This window comes from Mycteria americana, chromosome 3 (genome assembly GCF_035582795.1).
Source record: "Mycteria americana isolate JAX WOST 10 ecotype Jacksonville Zoo and Gardens chromosome 3, USCA_MyAme_1.0, whole genome shotgun sequence".
NCBI lineage: Eukaryota > Metazoa > Chordata > Aves > Ciconiiformes > Ciconiidae > Mycteria > Mycteria americana.
The window spans coordinates 126,353,796-126,377,276 of record NC_134367.1 but is presented as its reverse complement, the minus strand read 5'-3'; the positions used below and the strand labels follow the sequence as shown (position 1 = coordinate 126,377,276).

At 43.9% G+C, this 23,481-nt stretch overlaps 1 protein-coding gene across 2 annotated transcripts in view; it reads left to right on the top strand.

Annotated features, from left to right (window-relative positions):
• The window catches only part of SNAP25 (synaptosome associated protein 25), a 30,199-nt gene that overhangs the window by 6,122 nt on the left and 596 nt on the right, over window positions 1–23,481 (top strand). The window contains exons 3-6 of one of the 2 annotated variants that reach the window (XM_075497482.1): window positions 3,359–3,407; window positions 12,061–12,178; window positions 16,174–16,299; window positions 18,445–18,589. In XM_075497482.1, coding sequence (XP_075353597.1) covers window positions 3,359–3,407; window positions 12,061–12,178; window positions 16,174–16,299; window positions 18,445–18,589 — 438 coding nt within the window. Of the gene's footprint in view, window positions 1–3,358; window positions 3,408–11,805; window positions 11,924–12,060; window positions 12,179–16,173; window positions 16,300–18,444; window positions 18,590–23,481 lie in introns of both variants that reach the window. The other variant, XM_075497483.1, reaches the window with a different exon arrangement.

The window sequence follows — 23,481 nt, the reverse complement described above, 5'->3', positions numbered from 1 at the left end:
TGGTTCTACCCATTCATGGCTTCCCACATAGGATCTCATTGATGTTGGAGAGCACTGGATGTGGGTGGGAACCCTTCCTGAGCCCTCAGGACCAGACAAATCAAAGCATGGTCACCAGGCCCCTGCTGTGACCATGGCTCTTCTGGGAGCCTGTTATCAAGGGTTTATGATCGGTTGTTGTAAAACATCTTCTTCTGGGCTGGCGCTTCGCTGTCACAGCTTTCGTCACCTCCTGTTACACGTTCTCTAAGCAACCGGTTCGAGTGTGTCTGCTGACACCTGCCCCGCTGAGACCAAGGGGAGTTTCTGTGATACTTCTAGCGCAGAAAACGCCAACGTTGTCTGTGTTTGGGCCCCAAACACACTGGTGTGGCACATTTCTTCCTCTATATTCCTTTAAATGAAGAGGTTTTGTAGTTTCCAGAGATGCCTCGGTCTGTTGTCCCTGAGGGTCAGTTACTGAGTGTTTCTCTCCTGCTCAGACAGCTGGATGATGAGCACATTTTTAGAACAGTTCTGTCTTAAAGACATGTTTGGCTTTGAGCTATCTAAAAGATCAGTCACAATGGAAATACTGAACTTTTAGGAAAGTCTGGATCTGTTTTAAATGCTCAAATGTGATTTTTTTTTTTTTTTTAAATTGGCTTTACACAGTTTATTTTTTGTGAAAAAGCTGAAAATTGATGCTTAATAGAAACTTGGAACAGGAGGAGATTGTCACTTGATGTCTGAATCACCTCTCATCTTTGCCAGTGAGCATCTTTTTATTAGCTTCAATGTGCTTTGGATTAGACCTCAGATGCAGACAAGTATATTCAATGCACACCCTTCAATATTTTCACATTAGTATTAATGCTGTGGCAGGCTGCTCTTAAGAGATACAGTATTGCCTGATAAAATTAAATGGCACTGATGGTCAGGTAAGTAAAAGAAAATTGCACCTCTTTTGCTCTGTGCAAGGGTTTGATATGAAATACAAACCATAAGGACTAATTGCTGAATTCGTCTCTCAGCATGGGTCTTATTCAGGTCACTGGGCATCTTAGTTGCATGAAGACATTTTGCTCAGATGTTAAAAATTGCAGGAAAATAAGGTCAGAGGGTTAAGGAGCAGCAAACATTTCTCAGCCTGACCATGCCTGACTCACTGAAAGCCAACAACTATCATACCACCAATTGTGGGTTTTCTGAGTCCAATATTTAGAAGGGCTCCATGTCAGACTGCACCATGTTTACTCAAATACAAGATGACTCAGGACCTAAGCAGTCTCTTTGTGTTTGCAAGAGGCATGTTTTTTAAAATACATGTAAATCTTTTGGGGTAAGACATCCTTGGGTACCAAGAGCACAGAAAGAGTACAATAAAAAGCTATTGCATACCCAGTGCTTAGCAAACCTGACACCTGCCCTACAGAAAACCTAAGATCATTAAAGGCTGTTTCCTTACTCTAAATAGGCAAATCTAAGATGACCCTTGGACCCTAAGTTTCTAAAGGTTGCAAAAATAAAAGCTGGCTGGGATTCAAGTAAATGCCCTGTGAGCTTGAAGGGAGGGAGAGCGGCAGCGGGTACCTGGTAGCTAGCTGACCCAGGGGCCGTGGGGCGCAGCAGACCGTGGGGAGAGGCAGAAGGCTTTTTCTCTCCACCTGGCAACTCACACAAGGATTTAAAAAAAAAAAAAAAATAAAGGCCGGGGGAGGGGACAAACCAGGCTGCACACATCTGATGTTTTTCCCAGTTTCTACAGTGCCGTAGACGTTAAAGACAAGAATGGGAGCGCAGAGAAAGGCAGACGAGAGCGTAACAAGAGGCATCTCGCATCCCTCTTGAGCCGAGCAGGATCCTCTTGAAGCAAAGCAGAGAAGCACCAGCTGCACCAGCCAGACAGCCCTCGAGCGTGGCAAAGGGTCAGGCTTGTGGCTGAGCCAACGCGGGCAGTGCGCTGCCAGCCTGCCTGGGAGCGCCTTGCCAGCGCGGACCAGGCAGCTGACGGCCAGAGAGACTTCACTGCTCCCAGAGAAAGAGATGAGCGATGGGAGCGAGCAGGGCAGTTGGGAGGAAGGATAATACTAAGTCCTTAATTTGTCTCAAGGAGGAGGAGGATGGTCTGAAAAAGCAAAAGGGAAGGTCAGGACCCCAGGTTTCTGTTCCTCACATGCCTGTGCAACTGTGGGCATCTCCCCTGCCCTCTGCAAAATCGACACCACCAACTTTATCTGCTTCACAGGGGCATGGATGGCTTTGTCTTCAGGGAAGCAGCTATATTACTGCTGCACGTGTCCAGATGACTCCCTTGGCAAGCTGTCAGGCCACAGAGGACTTCATCTGTTATTGAAATGCAACAGTCAGGAGATCGTTCAGGCCATTAATTATTCACAGACGTTATCACTGCTCCAAGCAGAATGGAGCTAGTTTCCCCTTTGTAATTAAAAAGGAGCTAATCTGATCTGCAATATAGCTTAGTATCACAGCACCCCGAAACCCGAGACACCCGATCACATCCCAGAGTGATGATACTGCATGCAAAACCTGTATTTGTGAAAGGCGCCCTGCTGCTGATTTAGGCAGGTGGGAGCTCTGAATTGCTCGGCTTTTGCTCAAGCCCTGTGTCCAGCAAAGGCGATGATAAGACTCCCATTAACCTCCGTGGGACCAGGGGTAGGATCAGCACGTAGGTGTTTTACAAATCTTGCCTTCAAGCTTGATCCAAAGTCCATTGATGCTAAAGGCGTCTCTTCGCTGAACTAAAACTTGGCTCAAACCCATATCTATTAGATCTCCAAGCCAAAAAATATGGCTTAATCCTATTAAATATTAGCCTACTTTAAAATGGATTTCCTAAGTAGGTAAGCTTTCTGACTTCTGTGTTGCAAGGGCTATGTACAAACCACTGTGCCTCCTTACCAAACACGTTAGTGCCATATCTATTTTCCTTGGGAATTTCTCCTGGGGGATGAACATACACCTGCAATGTCAACACCCCCTTCTTCCCTTCTCCTGCTTCAGAGAACTTGGAGATGAACCCTCTCTTTTTAGAAATTACTCTTGTGTAAAGTGATTATTTTAATCTCCAAGTCCCGGACTTTGTGTTTTCTGCAGTAGGTCAGCATCCCAGTGAATCCTGAAGGACTGACGGTACCATTGAGAGTACCCAGTTCCTTGTACAGTGTCCAGGCACATAAGGTCTTCGGACTGTGCCACCAGCCCCTTACGGCCTTGTCATTCCTTTCACTGTTTTTCTTTTGTCTTCCTATGTCCCGTATCTAGGGCTGAGTGTTCCCTCACTGATCTCTCTTTCTCTCTCTCTCTTTCTTCTCCCCCTCTCTCTCCTTACCTTGCTACCACTATTGGGATGTAGAGTAAAGATGCTGGTATCAGGACTTTGGTTATGTTGGATGAGCAAGGAGGTAAGTTCAGATTGCTTCAGTAAGGAAGTATAACCGTTCTTCAAGTGCTGTACTAACTGTGTGCAAACCTGAAAATGAGGGCCATAAAACACGTATGTCGCTGTGCATGAGAACTCGAGAATTTCTTTGCCTTTAGCTTTGTTGTCTGACAGAGGAACGTACAATAACTGCCTAATAGTCTGTACTTCTTTTGATCTGTTTCTCATTAACGTCAGAGAGAGCTGCAGGCTGAACTCAACCAAATCATCATTTTTTCAGCAACCTTTGGGTCAAGATCCAGCTACACAATGGGAAGATTTGCCTCCCTAAGTGTAAAATCCAACATTATTTATGCAGGTGCTATGTAATTTTCTCACTTGTTTTAGCTACAAGTGAAAAGCATGCATTAAATGCAACCCAAGAGAAGGTAAAACAGGTTTAGCTTGTGTAAAATTCAGTTGCTTTTTGTATAGAAATGTCAGTGAGGATAACAGGAATTTAACATTAAAAGCTATGACACCATCAGCTCATTACAATCGACCATATAGGAGCTTTCAAGCTTAGATGAGTCCCTGTCTGTGGATGACAGTGACAAAGACAGAGCTAGATATATTCAATACGTTCCAGGAAATTACATTTTTGCCCTTCATAATATTACAAAGAAGCAGGTAGCTTCCCCCCGCAACAAAACTAATAAGTCTTCATTTGCTGCAGACCCACAGCACAAGCAAAACTGCGTCTCCAAAGAGAAGTTAAATCCACAGAACATAAATGCTGCTACTCTATATCAAACCAGCCCACAAAAAGCCCTTGTTATTATTTACTATGCGGCACGATACAAAACTGTATTAGGAAATGTCTTCTACAGAGGTAATGCTGTATTACTCACCGAGCCCAGACAACGGTTATAGGCAACGGTACGACATTGTTGGGGAATGGACTGCAGAACCTGACAGCCCCCTTTCATCTGTAATGTCCCTGCCTCTCTGGCACTAAAATGAATGAAAAGTAATAACAAGACCTAAACAGAAAGTATTTTCTTCTGTTGGCTTTTACGTGTATGTCTCGTTGTTTCCCCCCCCACCTCCCCCTTTAGGAAAAGAACTTAACCTGGCCAAATTTTCTTGCATCAATTTGTCTTGACAAGGAAAAAATTACAGAGAATATTTTGTTGTCTTCGAATTTTTTTTTTTTTCTGAATAACAGCAGTAAAAGAACTATCGCTGAATACGGAAAGCCAGAAATTACTTATGTTGAAACAGATATGGCACCTGTCTAAATAATGTGTTTTGTTTCGGCAGCAAATTATACAGTTAAAATAAATCACAAATATTGTCAGAGAAAGACTATAAATACCCAGGTGTGTCTTGCAATGTAATTCACAGGCAGATCAGCAGAAACTTTAGTGGAGGCTAGAACTGCCCTTGTGTTTAGTCTTGGGAAATATGTTTCGGTTCTTTAACTGTTATTTTTCCACAGATTGCTAGGGGGGGTTATTTTGTTTTTAACCCTGAATTTTTTTTTTTTTTACTTTGGAGTTCTACTATTGCTAAACCCCTCTACGCACAAATTGTCCCACCGACTCTCTAGTCATGCTAGGAAGGACGGCCCGTGTGAGCCAAGGAGCTGAGACTGGACCCACTGACCTCTTTGGAGTCCAGAGAACTCAGTATTAAACTCTCATTGACAGTAAAACCTGAAATGTATATTGTATGGCCAGAGATGCAGTTAGTCGATACTTACAGGAAAGAATCAGACAATTTAAAAGCCTCTTTAAATTGGTTATGGTCATGCCTTAAGTGGTTCAGTAAATTAAGCTCGTGACTATACAGAATGGGTTTCTCAAGGAACACAGCCTAACAATGCCACAAACTCTGGGAATATTGTAACCACTGTACTATGTTAATTGTTTAATTAAGTTTTGTCCATTTTAGCCATATGCAGCTGTAATAATTCCTGATTTTTTTTTTTTTATTTTAGCGATAAAGGACTTATATTATTGGGCAAAATACGCTAATGATGACTTTGAACCCTCTGTAATTAGTGCAATGTGTGCAACTCACGGATGCCTCTGCAGATTATCAGATTAAGGAAATAATTTGCTAACACTGCCATGTGATCTCTTTTCAGCTGACTGCACAAGTCACTTAAGATTATTAGGTGTTAAATAGACAAAAAACATGACATTGATCTTTCCAGTGGGCGGCAAGCAGAATATCTAATCTCTGCAGTTGCTTGAAGCTCTATTTCTAAGTTTCCTTACAAAACTGCTTGTTTTGAAGTTAAACAGACCTTACAAGGAAAACTTCTTTGAGCTGATCTCAAACTAAATAACGCAAAGCAGAACTCATTTTCTGATATCAATAAGCAGAAGTCTTTGGGATCATAAAAGGAAATAAGTCAATGTAATTTTACAATACTAGGTATTTAGACAATAAAGCCGGTCCTGTTGCCTAAATGTTTAGCGCAGCTGGCTGCGCACCAGACCACAGAGCCTGTTATGACCCTACAGAGATGTGGAGCTTCACAAGAGCTTTCATTACTCCTGTTTCACAGAGAATGGGACCGTCATAAAAACTAGAGACCTCTTCCAGTGCCCTTTGAAGTCACTGGGAATCTGAGTGGGCTTTTGGAGTAGTCCCTCTGCAATACCAAGAGTTATCATTTTTTGAGCCAGGTATTGTCACCCAAACCAGTTCAACACAGTTCTTCCCCTGGGGAGCCCACAGGAAGGAGTGAAGAGGTTAGATTCCCCTTGTTGAGATTTTTTCCATCAGTGAGAAAATCTTTCCCAGACGCTATGTGCATCCATAATGCTTACATTTTTTTAAACCTGGCTTCGAGTCAAGCTCCCTTAATTAATTATTTAAATATAGATACGTACCTAATGCTTTAAACTAAGATTTTTGCATTTTACACTAAAAATGTCATGCTGCAAACGATTATTGAGCTGTAGCAATCGCTCTGCTTCATTAAATATGTCTTTGAAACATGCTAGCTTAGAAAAATGTTAACATTTGGATGCATGCTGGTTAAAAGCAGGCCGTAGAAATGAAAGTGATAGTACAAAGTGGGGATGTGAAGATAAACCTGAATTTCAGACATAGCAGGAGTCCCAGAGTGGTAGCTCTCTTCTTCCAAAGGAAACTCCCATCACCCGGGAGTATCAGCAGGCAGAGAGATTTGGACGAGAATTTTATTCTTGTATTCAAAACAGGGTAGAAGGGAGAAATTTTTCCAATAACAACAGTAGCAGCACAGCCATTTTTCATCCAAGGCAAGATTGAGGAACATCCACAACTTTAATAAGCCACAAAGAACATGTCAAGGCAATTGAAATTTTCTCTCTGCAGCACACCAACAGCAAACGCACAACCAGCAATGCCAGCGAACGTGGAGAGTAGCTTGATCTACCCAGCAGATCTGTACTCCAGATCAAGTTGAACTATGGAGATAAAACTTTGGAATCACTAGGCGACCCTACAAGCAAAAGGGTTGACGCCGAGTGACGGTGCCCATGCTAGCTGACCCCTACAGTTTTTGCATGAGTTGCAAGTTTTACAGTTCTGTATGAGCTGTGGCTGACCTGTTTCTATGGCACTGGAGAAACAAATGCAGTAAATACAAAGAGAATTACCGTTCCTTTCCATCAGAGAGCAAAATTACGGCCCCTTGTGCATGCCCCTTCCCCAGCTTCTCTCCTGTTCGACAGCTAGCACGAAAATTGATAGGCAGTGAGATGCCAAAAGCAGAGTTGCTAGAGATGCTCCAACAACACCTAGGAGCTGAGCTGATCGCAGTCAGAAACGGTTTGCTAATTAGTGAAAAAAATAGTAACGATCAACTATTCCAGATTCTACAGGGAAAATGGCATTAATTACGTTGAAAGTGCAGAGCAGAACAAAAGAAAAACCGAACACCCCACAAAAGCAGATTGTGCCTTGTCTACTGTTATTTTTAGCACAGCTACACGTGGGCTCACAAGCACTCCCTGCCAGCTTTCTTCCATTCGTACCTGTGCCCAGCAATGCCTTTCAGAGCGGAGCTAGGTCAAGACTCAGGATTTCTGAAAAGGCAGTCCTAGAAATGTACTTTGCTCGGATATGATTCTGCTTTATGGAAAATGGGATCACCGAGTGTCATCGGAAATACTTAATCTGCTGACTCTCTTTCAAATTCAGCCCTCTTGTATGCAATTATGATTACAATGCATTCTTAGATGTCCTTTTTTCTTTTTTTTTTTTTTTAATTAAAATTGTCCTTGGTGGAAATCACTTCATTGCACAATACTCCAGGCAAAGGAGCAAGTTCCCTTCTCCAAATGCATTTAACTGACATTCAAGCCCAGGCCCCAGGTCCTGGACACCAGTCAAGGAACATTTGTTATAAATTACAGATGGGGATGCAAAGGTGGAGCAACACCACACTTGCCCTGTCCTGGCTCTGCATCCGACGTTGTGTTAAGATGCTTTTGCAGCTGTGTTTGCTCAAGAGACCACAGGAGCAGCTGAGGGATGCCCTTGCTACAGCTTCCCTCTCCCAGCCGCTTCACCAGATCAGTCACAGAGTGGGCATTTGCCAGGCTGTTACGGAAGATCCTGGCAAAGACCCGCTGGCAAAGGTCCACAATGCTACAGTAAAACTAACAGGACTAGCTTATGGTCCCGCAGTTGCCTATGGTTTTGATACAGAAGTAATTCATAAGTATAACGACACAGGTGGAAAAATACCCTTGTTTGTATCCTGAGATACGCCATTAGTTTGCTGTAAGATCTGGGAGAAGATATATGGCCACTATGAATCAAAGTGACATTCTCAGACATAAAAGGGTATCAATATGCAGAAAGGGCCAATAATTAGCAGAGCTTCCCAGAAAAAAAGTGAGGGAAATCTCAGTGAAACAGGCCTCTGATGTGTATTCTGCTTCCACAACGCCAATTCTCTTATATATCATATATGATATATAAGCATATATATAGATGTAGTATATTCAAAGAATACTGCAACAAACTATCAAAAGATGTTTAAACACTGACCTTGAAGTGCTTCTCTAAATGGGAGGTAAAGGAAATGACCTTTTGTAGGTGTGAATTTGCATAGGTTCATGGCAGTATATACCAGCAGGCTGCCTCCCCTAAAGCCTTTAATACAACACGCAAAGTTGGAATAGGGAAGATTTATGAAGACAGACATTAAATTAACCTTTTGATAGCCATCTGATTTCTTACCGGCAGTGATTAATTCTGGGCCAGATTTTGATATCAGTTATACTAAAACAAATCCAGAGTGACCCTATTAACTTAATTCCTCTATAATATTTGTACCTCAATAATTGTGGTTAGACTCATGAATCTATTTTCTTGCCTGTGGGACCAGATCTTTGACAGGTATAAATTGGTGTTGCTCCATGAAGCCAGCATAACTACGCCGATTTAAACCAGTTAACAATCCAGCCCACGACATTAACAACTAGCAGATGGTTTTAGGACCAGCAGCCAGCTGTCTAGACTTCTGGGCTACAAATATGACATGGGCTTTTTACACTGATGAGGTTCTTTTAACGGAAGATAAATTAGTTGTGGGTCCCTTTTCTATTCAGAAATAGCATAGGCATCACAGACAAATCCTGAAGCAGGATAAATTAAGTCAGGTTCCTGGAGAGAGCTATAATTTAAATGGAAGTCTTTGAGTCCTGTCAAATACACTCGTCAATTAGCATTCATCTATTCAGGCAGAGTAGGAAACAGGGAAAGAAAGTTCAAAAGGCCCTGGCTTCAGAGACGTATCTGGCTTCAGAGAACGTGCATCTGAGCAAGGAAACATGCTTGGGCTGAAAGCCACCAGTGGTACCAGAGGTTGGACTGATCCCTGCAGTCTTACCTGGCGTTTTCTACTGGCCAGCCAAGGCTAGAGAAATACTAGCAGCAAAATCAGCGGAAGAAAAGTCAGTACCCTCTTGTCCCTCCCCGTGTCAAAATACACACGTGGAAATAGCCTCCTTTTAACCGAGAGCCCTGAAAACCAGCCGGGCTCTGCAAACACAGCTCTCACAAGCAGGAGGTGGGAATCTGCGACAGAAATTTAGCGGTTCCCGCCATGCTGCATGAACCAGCGCAAAAGCCAGCTCACGTTCCCACAGCCGCTTCCCAGAGCAAGCCCCAGGGTCGCCCAGCTACGCAGGAGCAGGCAGGACTCCGAGTTAGCGAGGAGCAGGAGCGTCGCCTTCTCACATTTCTGATGAGATTGACGATCTGTGGCTACAAACACGAACCAAAGCTTCTGCTAAAGCCTCCCAACCCAAACGTAAAATTACAAGGTGCATTAAAACAACCTAACCTTGTACTCCTGGTTGTCGGCTCAGCGGTTTAGCTGGCAGAACTTGTGCAGTGCATCTCTCAGGTTTCCTTATTAGCTTCCCAATGCTTTGCTCACATTATACGTGCCCCTTTTAGAAGACACTGCCGGGTAACTCTGATCCTCTAAATGTATCCTTGGACTTGGGATCAGTAACTCCCGTGGTATGAGGAGACAGGCACATCCAGCTGAGAGTGGGAACCGACAGGTGAAAAGCGGATGCAGCCGCAATACTGACATGGCACCTCTCCTTCTCCTTCTCCTTCTCCGCCCAGCCTCATGCAAGAATTAAACAAAGAGCACAAGTTCAATATTTGAATTATTTCAGCTCGAATAATTTAGGCCATGATTTTCAAGGCCCTCTAGGGGTGAGATGCCCGTTTCCCATTAAATTTAATTAAATAAAATTAATTTTAATGGGAATTGGGTATCCAAATCCCCCAGAAAGCTTTCAAAATCTAAACCTCAATTGTTATTAGAAACCCGAGTAAGAAATTAGGCCTATTCATGTTCCCAAAGAAGTCAAGAGGAGTTTTGTATTGACGTCAATATGCACATGATTTTCTTTTTCTAAAATGCCTTCCTTTTTTTCTTTTTCTCCCCCCCCCCCCCCCCCCCCCCCCCCCCCTTCTGGGCAGGACTCGGTTAACATCAGGGATGACATTAAATTTCTCCTATAACCAGTGCTCTCTTAGTTCCTTTCCCCACAGGTCTAATTCTGTATTTATATTTTTTTCTATTCAACATGGGGAATAGGGATGTATTTGTGTTTTTCTGGGATTGCTTTACTTTGCCTCTTTAGGTACAGTTACAGTTTTTAATGGATTGAAATGCCACTCCAAGTAACTTTCTCATCCCGTGTAATACTTATTTGGGTTTATCCTTCATGAAACAAATGGTGAGGCTTTTCAGCCACGTAAAATGCTGTTGCTACCGCAGACTCCACATAAGACCCCTGATCCCACTGGATCCGCATCTGTTTACATCAGTGGAGGATCCATTCTTACAGTTTTACATTGTGGCATTCTGTTCCTCTAGGCCATTTTTCCAAGCTTTAATAGTGAAGAAATTAACACAGTAAATTATTCTGAGCTACCGAGTCACTAAGAAAACCCTAGATCATTGTCAGCCTTAGGTGGAAATCGGCCAAATTCTGTCTGATGCCAGTGGAGAGACGGTCTCTATATATGGCTGGTTACTAGGCTTGGTGCTTCATAACTTGCCCTAGAGCAGAGCAGAAGTGACCCCACTGAAAACATGAGTCTTCACCCAGTGCTTGTTTTCATAAGATCCCCTGGGGACAGAGACAACGAACGTCAGAGCCAGTGGTCCTCTTTCAGTAAGCATCAGGCTCCTGGAGTGGTTGCAATTGCTCTGTGTTCGCTGGGGTTACTCCTGATTTGCAGCACCCGTACCAGAAGAAAAAAACAGCCCTGAGGCCATACTCAGATTGGAGATTAATATCCGGTGCCAATCAAAGTGCCAGGTCTCAGTTTCCTCAGCCTCTGGAAAAAGGAGTACTTGGACACGGCTCCTAACAGCTCGCTCCATCTCTGGGACCGTTACCGTCAGCTCGCTCGCTCGCTAATCAAAGCAATTACACTGCCCCAAATCACCTAATTCAAAGACATTTGTAAGTGTAAGTAACGGAAGTATTTTCCATGGAAGGACACCTTTTCTCTGGTATTATATACATAAATGCAAAATAATAACACTATCTTTCTTTCTCTTGGATGTCATTGGTGTCTTAGTAAGTGGATGTATTGTATTATGTTTCTGGACCTTAAACTTTATAACCCTTCCTTTCTACATCATTACATCTTGTTTAAATTAATATATTTCAAACATCTTCCTCCTTTGTTTTACTCTTCCCATATTAGTAAAAAACATCTTCGGCATCCAGTGCGGCATACATCCTTTCAACAATGCATCAGCTCTGATTAATGCATTGTAATGTCATTATTAATTCAGTTCTACATGGTCATTTTTCATGTTCTGTTGAAGACAAAAGCAAACAAACAAAAATACAATTCATTCCACACTGTCATCCCTTTGTCCTGACCAGAACAACTTGATCGTGTTGAAGAAGGCATGAACCATATCAACCAAGACATGAAGGAGGCCGAGAAAAATTTAAAAGATTTAGGGAAATGCTGTGGCCTTTTCATATGTCCTTGTAACAAGTAGGTACTGGGTACCGGCTCTGCTATGTGGTGTCCAGTTTTTTGTCACAGTGAATGTCTGAAGTTTTTGTCTTTTTTTTCTTTGTCCTTTTCCATCTGCTTCATTCTGTGGGGATAAAATACTTGTGTTTAATCAGAACAACTGGAACGCATCGAAGAGGGAATGGACCAAATCAATAAGGACATGAAAGAAGCAGAAAAGAATTTGACGGACCTAGGAAAATTCTGTGGTCTTTGTGTCTGTCCATGTAACAAGTAGGTGCTGCCTGCCTCATCTCTTTGAGCACTTAAGGCTGATCCCAAAGGCCTTGTGAAGCTCATCCTTGCTAGGCACATGGACAGGATGAGCATGTGGCATGCAGAAAGAACGATTCTGGTTCAAATGCATTCATCTCATAGCATAGACAACTGACTGGGAATTACTGTAGATGCATTAAAATCAGGCATACTGCAGTGAAAGCTTCACTGTCGACACCTTTTAACGGTAAAAGTTTCAACATTTTACACAAAGTGTACTGAGTGGTTCCATTTTCCAGCGAACAAAAACACTGGGGCTACCTTATTCCTGGAGACCCTAAATTTTGCAACATATTTTCACAAACAAGTTTAAGAAACAAAACAAAAAAGCTGAAAAAAATGCAGAAGAGGTCATAATAAACATTACTCAAAATTATGGATGAAAATCACACAACATTGCTCAACAGAAATAGTCCTTGATGAGATCTTGAAAGAGACATGTTCCACAATTGGAAACCAACTCGAAATGGTTTTCATCCTGCCACAGGCAACAAATTTGAGAAAACCTGAACATGTCATGCCAAATTTCTCTCGTTTGGGTAGCACGTACACTAAGCAGAAATGTTGAAATGCATCGAATTTGCTTGCATGCCATCACACTTGAACGAAACCGTCCTCCAAGTAATGCAAAGCTTGTTTTAAATGCCAAGAAAATGTGATGTGCGGTTATGTGGGTGTAGGAAATCGGGGACAAAGTGGACCGACCAGAAGTCCTTGAGGAATGGCAAATCCAGCATGCAGCGAGTAGGCATGCAACCAGGTTACTGTGAAAACACCCATAAATGGTTGGCCAGAGATTGTGCAGGAAACAAAGCAGAGTGCAGTGGTTCTGTAGGATTAGACTCCATTTCTGAGTGGCACAGACCCTTTGCTCACAGCCAGGGCCTGATCCTACCATGATTATCAAGACCCAAATGAGAGAGAGCTGTCTTGGAGTTCAGTGGGTATTTTGCCAGAAATCAGAACGGTAGGACTGGGTTTCTGCCTTATCAATCGCCATTTATTTTGAAGTTAATTCCCTTGGGACGCAATGCAGATACCGCCTCAGCTTTAAAAAAATCAATTTTGCTCCTGTGTACGAAGCCACAAATACTTTGGCGGGGTAAACATTTTGCCCAGAATATGTGTGCTATTGCCTTGGTGTGCAGAATGGGAGAGGGGCAAGGAGGAATGGAAAGAGCTGCAGACAGCCTTTGTCAGTGGGACTGCCTGCAATAGGTATCAGCTCTGATACAGGCTTTAGCCCTGCTGTCCTGCACCAGAGGACGCAGTGCAGAAGAGCTGCAGGTACAAGAGCATGCAGCAGAAACTTTACACCTCCCACGCTCTAACAGCTGTTGCAACTTAAAGAGGAACGCTGCCCTGGCTTGCTCCTCCTGGAGAAACCTGGCACAATGCCTACGTCAAAAGTTCACCCTTGAAGGACAAAAAATTCCAATGTATTTTGCAGGAATTGTCATTTTTTAAAGCCGTTTTAACGTTCTGTACTGCAGGAAAGGCTGCTCAGAACTGACAGCCAGACCCGTGGCACGGGTGGGGTTAGCACCTGACACGTGGCCTTAAAACATTTACCACTTCACTATGATTGCAGTATCATGAAATCAATAGATGCAAGAACAGAAGGATACTGCATGCATTCGATGTGGGCGATGTTCATTTTTAAAGGTGTCTCTTCCCTGCTTTAAGGCTGTATTCTGACCTTTGCCGTCTACAGCCAGATGTATAAACTAGCATGGCTAATCAGTCAATGTGTTCACAAACAGTATGGATGAACAATGCTTTTAGAGACTGTTCCTTGAATCACTATGCCAGGACTCAACTAGTACGAACAAGATGATATTCTGAGAAGTGGAGTGTAGGAGGGAGAGCAACCCATACAGTTCTGGGCATCAGTATCACCGTGATCCCCTAATGTTCTTCTGGCTGGTGGTAGATTAATGGCATATATTTAAAAAAGATTAACCATTTCACACATAACTATACTCTGATATACAGAGTAAATCCAACTCTGTGAGCCTTACCAAAATGCAAGGCTTGATCCTACATTCTCAGGAGACCCAGAATGCCCATGGCACGAAACTCTGACCCGACTGCATTCAAAAGGACAACTGCTATCGACCATGAGCAGACCCAGACTCCACCTGTTGACTTTAATGGGAAGTCCACGAGAAAATAAAGATCAAGTTCTGGGTATATAAAATCATTCACCTCAAACACAGAGACGGTCTCACTCTCAAAGTTGCACAGGTCTAAAGAACAGGCAAAACCCCCTGTAAATGTATGCGCAGCAAGAAAATCACGTTCACTCATTTCTAGAAACGCCAAAGCTGTTGTATAGTTTCAGAGAACTAAGAACAATAAGCCAACCATCACCTTTTTAAGTCTTCACAGACTTTAATAGGAAATAAGCAACAAAACAGATGAGTAGGAAAGATCCTCTTTTCACCTACATTTTAATTCTATATTGGAGCATGCAACACATCTTCAGGCTCAATAGAAGCTGAGCTGCTTCAGGGGGCGTGGAGAGAACATAACACCAGAGATGGGTTTGTTGTGTCCTTTCCCAAATCCTCCAGAAGCACATTCAGTTTCTCCCCCAAAATCCAAGCCGCAGGGCTGTTTATATATGACTGATTGGAGGTGACTGAAGAACAGGGAAACCACAGAACTTTGCAGTTCCCAACAGCTTTGTTGGAAACTGCTCCATTTCCGGAATAAAATCAAGAACTTATACCTACGGACCCCAAACACTCACACTCTCCTGTTAAAGTGTTCAGTCTCATCTGACGACCCCAATGACAGCAACTCTAAATATGCTGCACATGCTAATCTGCCACTGAAGGTATGCCTGGGTTTTAATTTTCTATCCACGGCAGCTCAGTCAAAAATGGCTCTCTGAAAGCTAATGTAACTGTCATAAACAACAAATCTAACAAGTCGCTAGGCTGTTTTAAAGTGCTGTGGTTTAAAGCTCCTGAAGGAAGTGATGATCCATTTTTGCCTGTGTCTTGCTTATTGTGAAGGCTGTTACTGCTGATGCATTAAGAGTATGATGAACTATTGGGGCAACTGTGCTTAGTGAGAATGCTTCACTTCTTATTCATGCCTGTAGCTGGTGCATGAAGAAAAATGTAGAAAAATTTCCCTTTCTGATGCTAGATTGCTCTTATCTTTTCTTTCCTCCTGCACTCATTTCACTTCTGCCTATTTTACTTTTTGTCTCTGTGGACAAAGGTTTGTACATCAACTGTCGATGTATGATTACTATTTTCAAGTACCGATATATTATTTGAAAAATCTAACAAACCCTATGAATTTTATGATAAAATCATCCCCAAATCACCTTGGGAAAGGTTAGTGGCTTTAAATGCCTATTATGCCACATATATGTTAAAAAATATCAACAGAAGCCCAATCTTCTGCATGGTAAAATGTTAAAATCTAGCCAAATCCGTTTTTCTCTAAAAGGGTGTGTTGCTGTGATGTGATGTACACACTATACTTGGCAGTTCTGTTTTTATGTCTGTCTGCCAGTACGTTCTCTGTGTTTGATGTCAAAACATATGTGTCACTGAAATGAAACAATGTTTTCTACTTATCTGTATTTCTTCTCTTCTTCTTTTTTCTTTTTCCTTTTTTTTTTTTTTTTCCTTCTTTCTGGAAACTAAGTCAACATCCAAAAACCTGTGTGCAGTGTCGTAGACTTGACAATTGCAATTCACCCTATTGGAAACAAAACCTCTGACCATCACAGTTGTTGTGGCAGTAAAGTGAAAAAAACCAAAACCCAAACCCCTCCTTTTATTCAGGGTTATGATATATCGGTATACAATCAATGACCCTCTATCTGAAAACTCATTTGCTTGATTCAGCTTTTAGCTTGGAGAAGTAAAGAGTTTTGCGTTTGTCCTTGTCCACTGGATGCGTTGTTACTCATCATCTTTTTTGCATAGGCTTAAATCAAGTGATGCTTACAAAAAAGCCTGGGGCAATAATCAGGATGGTGTCGTAGCCAGCCAGCCTGCACGTGTCGTAGATGAACGGGAGCAGATGGCCATCAGTGGTGGCTTTATCCGCAGGTGAGCCTTTTTATCCACTGTTTTCTCTCTATTCTCCTCGTCACTGATATATTTAGATTTCTTCCATATGGTCATGAGTTCTGTGATGCTCATTAACTCCTTCAGTGGTGCTGGGTAATGCGATGGAGCCGGTGTTTTCCACCGAGTGGCGGGTGCTCAGGTTTAGGTTGACGGCGATTAAAGACAGGTACTAAAGGCTTACCGCGTCCGCTGACTTCCCCTGGCCCTGTGGGTGCTTGCCTCAGCTAGCGCAAAGGATGGTTACGTTGTCGGAAATCCTGGAAGTTAAGGGTCTTAGCCCTGAGAACCAGAAGGTGCTTGAAAACGTGGCCCTAAACCTTCCTCCTTGAGACTGCCCGGCAATAATAACATAGAAATAATATCTATTTATTTACTTCACAGCAGCAATGTGAGGTTGCAGGCTGTCACGGCCGGTCAGCACCGTCCTCTGCACTCCAGCTGCCTGGCGTGAACCATGCACTTTTCCTGGGGGCCTTATTAGGGGTCTCATTAACGACAGTTGTCGAATGCCTCAGCAAAGGGGTGTCAGATAAATACTGTTTATTGCTATTGCGTCCCAAGATATGTAGTGCTCGTTATCCCTCCTTGCCAGAAGATATACGAAAGCGTCCGGCACCCCTTCCTTTCTTTTCAAAAAGAAAAAAGCCTCGGGCTCCCTGCCAAAGCACCGAGCCAAACGCAGAACCTGAAGCGCACTTTTAACTAGAGGTACACCCCTTCCCTGCTCGTGACTCTCCAGAAAACCTCACTGAACAGGGAATGATGCCCCATTCCTCAGCTGCTGTAGAGCCACAACTATGGAGAAGCATTGACGCTTTAGTGGCAACCCCTGCGCACTCAAATGAAAGCCAGTTTGAAACGCACCGCTAGGCTAATGGCAACCAAACTGCAAACTTTCAGCGATACATAGGGATCCAGCAATAAGTACATACTGATTACAGTGCTTATAGAGCATGTATTTAGATGACAATGCTATCAGCTGAATGGATAAAGGCATACCAGTAGGCAAAGCTTTGATCTCTGAAGATTAAGGACACTGGATTAATAAGTAATTATCTTTCCAAAAACTATTATCCACTTATTTTTTTGGCTGCTGTGATAAAGGGAAATCAGTGTGATAGAAACAATGCTGTCATGCAATCTGGAGCGTGGGATGGAGTTGCCATTTAAGTTTGCTGGGTCTGCCATTCCCTTTTTTTTTAATTTCTGGATGGCAGCCCCACCAAAACGAAGGCTGGGGCATGATAACAGAATAGCAGTGAAAGAGAGAAGTAGTTACGCTACACCATAATCGTTCTGCAAATAGCCTATAGCGCCCTTTTGGCACCTACATGAACACAAATTGCATAAGAGGCTGAAAGTAGTGATTTTCTGAGTGGGACCCATGGACCTTGCTTTTCCCGGTATCAGTCACCACATGCCTCTCCAGTCACTGGAGAGTTGAACTGGGCCTCGGCTCAAGCACAAGTTTTTCCTTCTAAAAACCAAGCAACTGAAAAAGGTAGTGCTAAGAATGAGAGACAAAGGATCTATACAGAAGCCACTAAGTCTGAGAGAAGCTGCTTCTGTCATTTACCAGAAATACATTTAATTAAATAGGATGTTAGGTCAGGATTTTCACAGCTGAAGCAGCTCTTCCCCACCATTTCAGTGAGCCCCAAGGGTATGAGGGCTGGACGGTATCCATTAGCTATGTGTAGTTCAAGGAGGGGAGCTGGTATAGCTTCAATTCCACCACCCTCCAGCATTTCCCACGTACTCTAACCACACATGGGTCTAAATGGAGCACCCTTTCATCCTTTGTTTGAGAAGGACCATCACCAGCAGAGAGGTGCAGGATGTGTTACCGACAAGCTCAGACAGCAACGCTTCTAGGAGCGGCAGGCACGAGCAGTATAAATGGATCAGTGATGAACCCAGACGATTAAGCCCAACATCCAAAAAATAAGCACGTAATGTTTTTCAGGCTACCTACTTATTAATCCCTTTTCTTCAAAGCTGAGCATGGCAGCATGCTCCTCAGGTGACAAGCAAAGGAGGAGGCAGGGGAGGTTTCGGGTGAATCAGAGTTCCAGGGGGAACCTCCTCTGTCTCTGCTACAAATAATTGTTTTTTTACTCCCAGGGTAACAAACGATGCCCGGGAAAATGAAATGGATGAGAACCTCGAGCAGGTCAGCGGCATCATTGGCAACTTACGTCACATGGCCCTGGACATGGGCAACGAGATCGACACACAGAATCGCCAGATTGACAGGATCATGGAGAAGGTAAGAGCTGACATTTCTAAGAGGATCCCAAAAGGGGCTGTGTTTTCCCTTCTGCAAGCACAGGCTGTGCGTGCTGCAGTTTGTCTTCAGCTCAGAGAAGGACAAGGGACAGAAATAGCTGCTAGAGCTCTTTTCTCCTTCCAAATCCTTGGCCCAAAGCAGAGCTCGCTGCTGTGGATCTTCAGGAACCTCCAGTGCAGGTCGGGTTGAACCCATGCGGTTGGGTTCGCCAGACAACAGCTGGCAAGGGGACCCATTAGCACAAATCAAGGCTCCTTCTGCCACAGCTTTGGGAAAGGAGAAGTGCCCTGAGCTATGCAGAACCACAGGGCTTGGGCCTGAATGCCCTGCCACTTCCTGGCAAGTTTTAGACCTTCCTGGGCTTTCCCTTCCCTTGGAAACTCCATGAGCAGTTCAGAATTGCATCACCTGTTTGGAGGAGCAGTCCCAAAAAGATTATTTTGGGGATTTATTAAGCAAGGCTTTGCCATATGGTAACAGTGCAGCCAGTTTTATCGTGCTGCCTGCTTATAAATACGTTAGGTCAGAGATCCACCAGCTCTCTTGGTGTGTGTATGTATATACGTGTGTGTGTGTGTATATATCTCTCTCTATATATATATCTGGGCCCCACATGGCCCCAGTGAAATACAAAAGCTCAGCATTACTATTGCAAAATCACCATCTAAAAAGGCAGAGAGCCCCGTTCAAGCGGCAGACCTGCATTGCAGATTTCTGAAGCAGATAACAGCACCCTCCAAACCCGGCTGGGAACTCACTGCCCTCCTCAGATCCCAAGAACTGCAAGCCATCTGCATTCCTGCTGGCAGAGCTCCAGGCACAGGCACAGCCAGGCTGAAGCGACATAAGAGGCTAGATCTTCATCTGGTGTAAAATCAATACAACACTCGACTTCCACTGAGATTTATACAACCTCAGGATCTAACCCAAGGACTTACATGTGCTGCTTAGAGTTAATTCTGACCTTAAGTGGTAGAGCTTGTACTCTTGAGCCTTCTTACACGTGCAAGCCTTCTCACACGAGCAGGATGCCCTTGCCTATTTTTCATGTCAATTAACTACCTCATAGGCTAGTGAAAAAATTAAAGAAAATACTGCACTGAGGGATTCACTCAGATAGCTTCCCTTATTGGAGTTTGATTCCAGAGAGAACTGGGTGAAGTATACCTTGTCTTAAAGGTGGGAAGTTCGTCTCTGACAGAGAGACAGTCACGTAACACAGTAGAGCACATGGCTTTGCATTGGTCAAAATTTTGTTTTATAAAGCTGCATCTGTTAATTTGACTGTGTGGTGGTTTGACCTTGGCTGGACACCTGGTGCCCACCAAAGCCACTCTACCACTCCCCCTCCTCAACTGCACAGGGAGAGAAAATATAACAAAAGGCTCGTGGGTCGAGATAAGGACAGGGAGAGATCATTCACCAACTACCCTCATGGGCAAAACAGACTTGACTTGGGGAAATTAGTTTAATTTATTACCAATCAAATCAGAGTAAGGGTAATGAGAAATAAAAGACCAAATCTTAAAACACCTTCCCCCCACCCCTCCCTCCTTCCCAGGCCCAACTTCACTCCCGATTTCCCTACCTCCTCCCCACCAGCGGCGCAGGGGGACGGGGAATGGGGGTTGCGGTCAGTTCATCACACGTTGTCTCTGCCGCTCCTTCCTCCTCAGGGGGAGGACTCCTCACTCCTCACACTCTTCCCCTGCTCCAGCGTGGGGTCCCTCCCACAGGAGACACTTCTCCACAAACTTCTCCAACATGAGTCCTTCCCACAGCTACAGTTCTTCATGAACTGCTCCAGCGTGGGTCCCTTCCACAGGGTGCAGTCCTTCAGGAACAGACTGCTCCAGCGTGGGTCCCCCACAGGGTCACAAGTCCTGCCAGCAAACCTGCTCCAGCGTGGGCTCCTCTCTCCACGGGTCCACAGGGCCTGCCAAGAGCCTGCTCCAGCATGGGCTTCCCACGGGGTCACAGCCTCCTTTGGGCATCCACCTGCTCTAGTGTGGGGTCCTCCATGGGCTGCAGGTGGAGATCTGCTCCACCGCGGACCTCCATGGGCTGCAGGGGACAGCCTGCCTCACCATGGGCTTCACCAGGGGCTGCAGGGGAATCTCTGCTCCGGCGCCTGGAGCACCTCCTCCCCTCCTTCTTCACTGACCTCGGTGTCTGCAGAGCTGTTCCTCTCACATATTCTCACTCCCCCCTCCCGCTGCAGTTGCGCAGGGGTTTTTTCCCCTTCTTAAATACGTTATCCCAGAGGCGCTACCACCGTCGCTGATGGGCTCAGCCTTGGCCAGCAGTGGGTCCGTCTTGGAGCCGGCTGGCATTGGCTCTATCAGACATAGGGGAAGCTTCTAGCAGCTTCTCACAGAAGCCACCCCTGTAGTCCTCCCACTACCAAAACCTTGCCACGCAAACCCAATACAGACTGTATTGGAAAATGCACAGTATTACTGTGATGCCATTCTGCAGCATTTCATATTTCTGGGAAAAATAGGAGCATGGGAGGAAGGATGTACCGCTGTTACTCATATGAAAAGCACTAGAAAGCAGCACATCTATCTACATTGTGAGAAGGGACTTGAAGATTATACAGCCTACATCATAACTACCTTTAAATAAGACGTCTAGGACATAGGTTATTTTCTCAGAGCAAGTATGAGGACATGCACCATTACATGTTACCAGCTGCCCTACTCGTGACATAACATAGTGGCAGGAGACAAGCCCTGTGGATGGAAATCAGCTGCGTCCTATCTGTGCCTGCAGGCTACTATTACAAACTACAGCAAGCCTAACAAGTCACTGTTCTCCTATCAGTTCAAGCTTGCAAGCATCTGGATTTCCCAAACATTGACCAGGCCCTTTGTGCACATGAAGTACGTGGGCCACGTCTCTAGGCAGTGCGTGCTGAGAGCAGTTGGTTAACCGAGGGACTGGCCTTCCACATCTAGGCGGTCTTCTTACGGAGTTAGGCATTTCGTACAGCAATAGAAAAAGAACACTGCAAGCTAATGTGATTCGTTAAACCCAGCCTCACAGGCAGGCCACGTCAGGCAGAGCCCTTGGCTAAAGAGCAGTGACACATTTCGGAAGGTCGGACTTGCAGCGTACACAGAGGAGACGTCATGAAAGCAGCACAAAAACAAGACAGTCTTCAGTCTTAGTGAAAATCTGCCACATTTCTCGGAGTAAGGACACACAGTAATAAGATACTAGAAAAAGAAACACAATGTATTAGGAAAACCCTCTATAAAAGATAGAAATTACGGTTAGCCGGATAATACTGAAACCACAAATGCATACACATCCATTTTGCAATGAAATATGGCAATAGACCATCATCCCTAGCTGGTGGCGGGCAATACAGCATTGCTGGAGTTGTTTTCTTTTCCTGACCAGCTGGAGCACCGTGCTTTTGATCAGCTATGATCATTAGAAAGACCCTTGGCTGGCACATTTTGCAAAAGCTGGGGTCCCTCACAGAGCTAATGCAAATGCTCCTAAAGCACTTACGTTAAACTGGATGCGTGCATCCAAACCAGAGCAATCTCTTAATGCAGAGATGTAATCTGATCTATCCACAGTAATCAGGATAGCGAGGCTTTATCCTTCCCTCAGATCAGAGAGAAAGGCCAAAACCTAAAATGATGATGTGATGAGCAGGTCAAATGGCCCAGCCATCATCACCAGAAGACCCTGGCCCTAAAATGATCCGTAAATAGGAGGCTGGGAGGAAGAGCTCAAAGCGTTTTGTCTTGACCAAGGTGAGAAGGTCTGGGCAAAAACTCCCACTGACTTTGATGCAACATCATCCACCAGAATTAGACCTTGGTATTCCTATTTAGGAACATGGTGTTTCATCAATATTCAATCAATATTCCTGTATTTCATGACAAACTTAACCGCTTCCAAAACCATTAACTTATTTTTTAGGTAGTCTTTTGGCAAAAGCACACAAAACTACATTGAGGTAGACAAGGTCAAACTCATGGCTAAAATAAAGGAGTGTGGCTTATAATGAGTAGTTATGCTGATTTATGCTTGCTGAGGATCTGGCACATGCTACTGTACTAAAAATATACATCTACATAGATTTGCCAAAACAATTAGGGAGAAAAGCCCAAGATATTTAAGAATTATTTATTGCACATCAATATAACCATTTTTAAAGGATTTTTAAATGTATGTGGGAAAGTTGCTTTGCCGTTCTGTCTTTGCAAATTGGAGATTTAAAATAAATCCGTACGATTTGGATACACCCCAGAGATGTGGGAACAATCATCAAAGCTAACAAAACACAGCCATCAAACCATCGAAAAGAGTTTGCTCTTTGAGTTCCTGCTTTTAAAGCAGTTACACAATTCTCACCTTTCCCACAGGTCTGATTTCAAAAACCGGAAACCTTTTCTATCTAGTCCTTCTGCTAGCGTAAGTCGGCATAGCAACATGGGCTTGAATGGAGCTTTGCCAATTTTTGTCAGCTAAAACAATGTCTTTGTCTCCAAAACTAACTTCTGTAGAGCTACACAAAGCCATGGCCAAAGTGTCTTCTCACTCAAAGAGAACTCCTAAAACTCCCGAGTGGTGCCGTTTTATTAACGGCATTGTATAAGCGTGGCAAACGTTACCCCATGGAAGACAGCGAAGTTAACGGTTCAGCCTATGCTGGACTAAATTCCAGTTTGCTTGCTTCAAATACCAGTAGAATCCCTGCCCTTTCTTAATTCCTGTTTATGCTGCTGCCCAACAAGAGAGGTTCCTCTGTCTTGCAACTACACTGGTGGAGTTTGTTGAGAGAAAGGAATAATGGCATCACTCCTACCTATTCCCTTCCTTTCACATATACAGCCAAGAGATCCAGA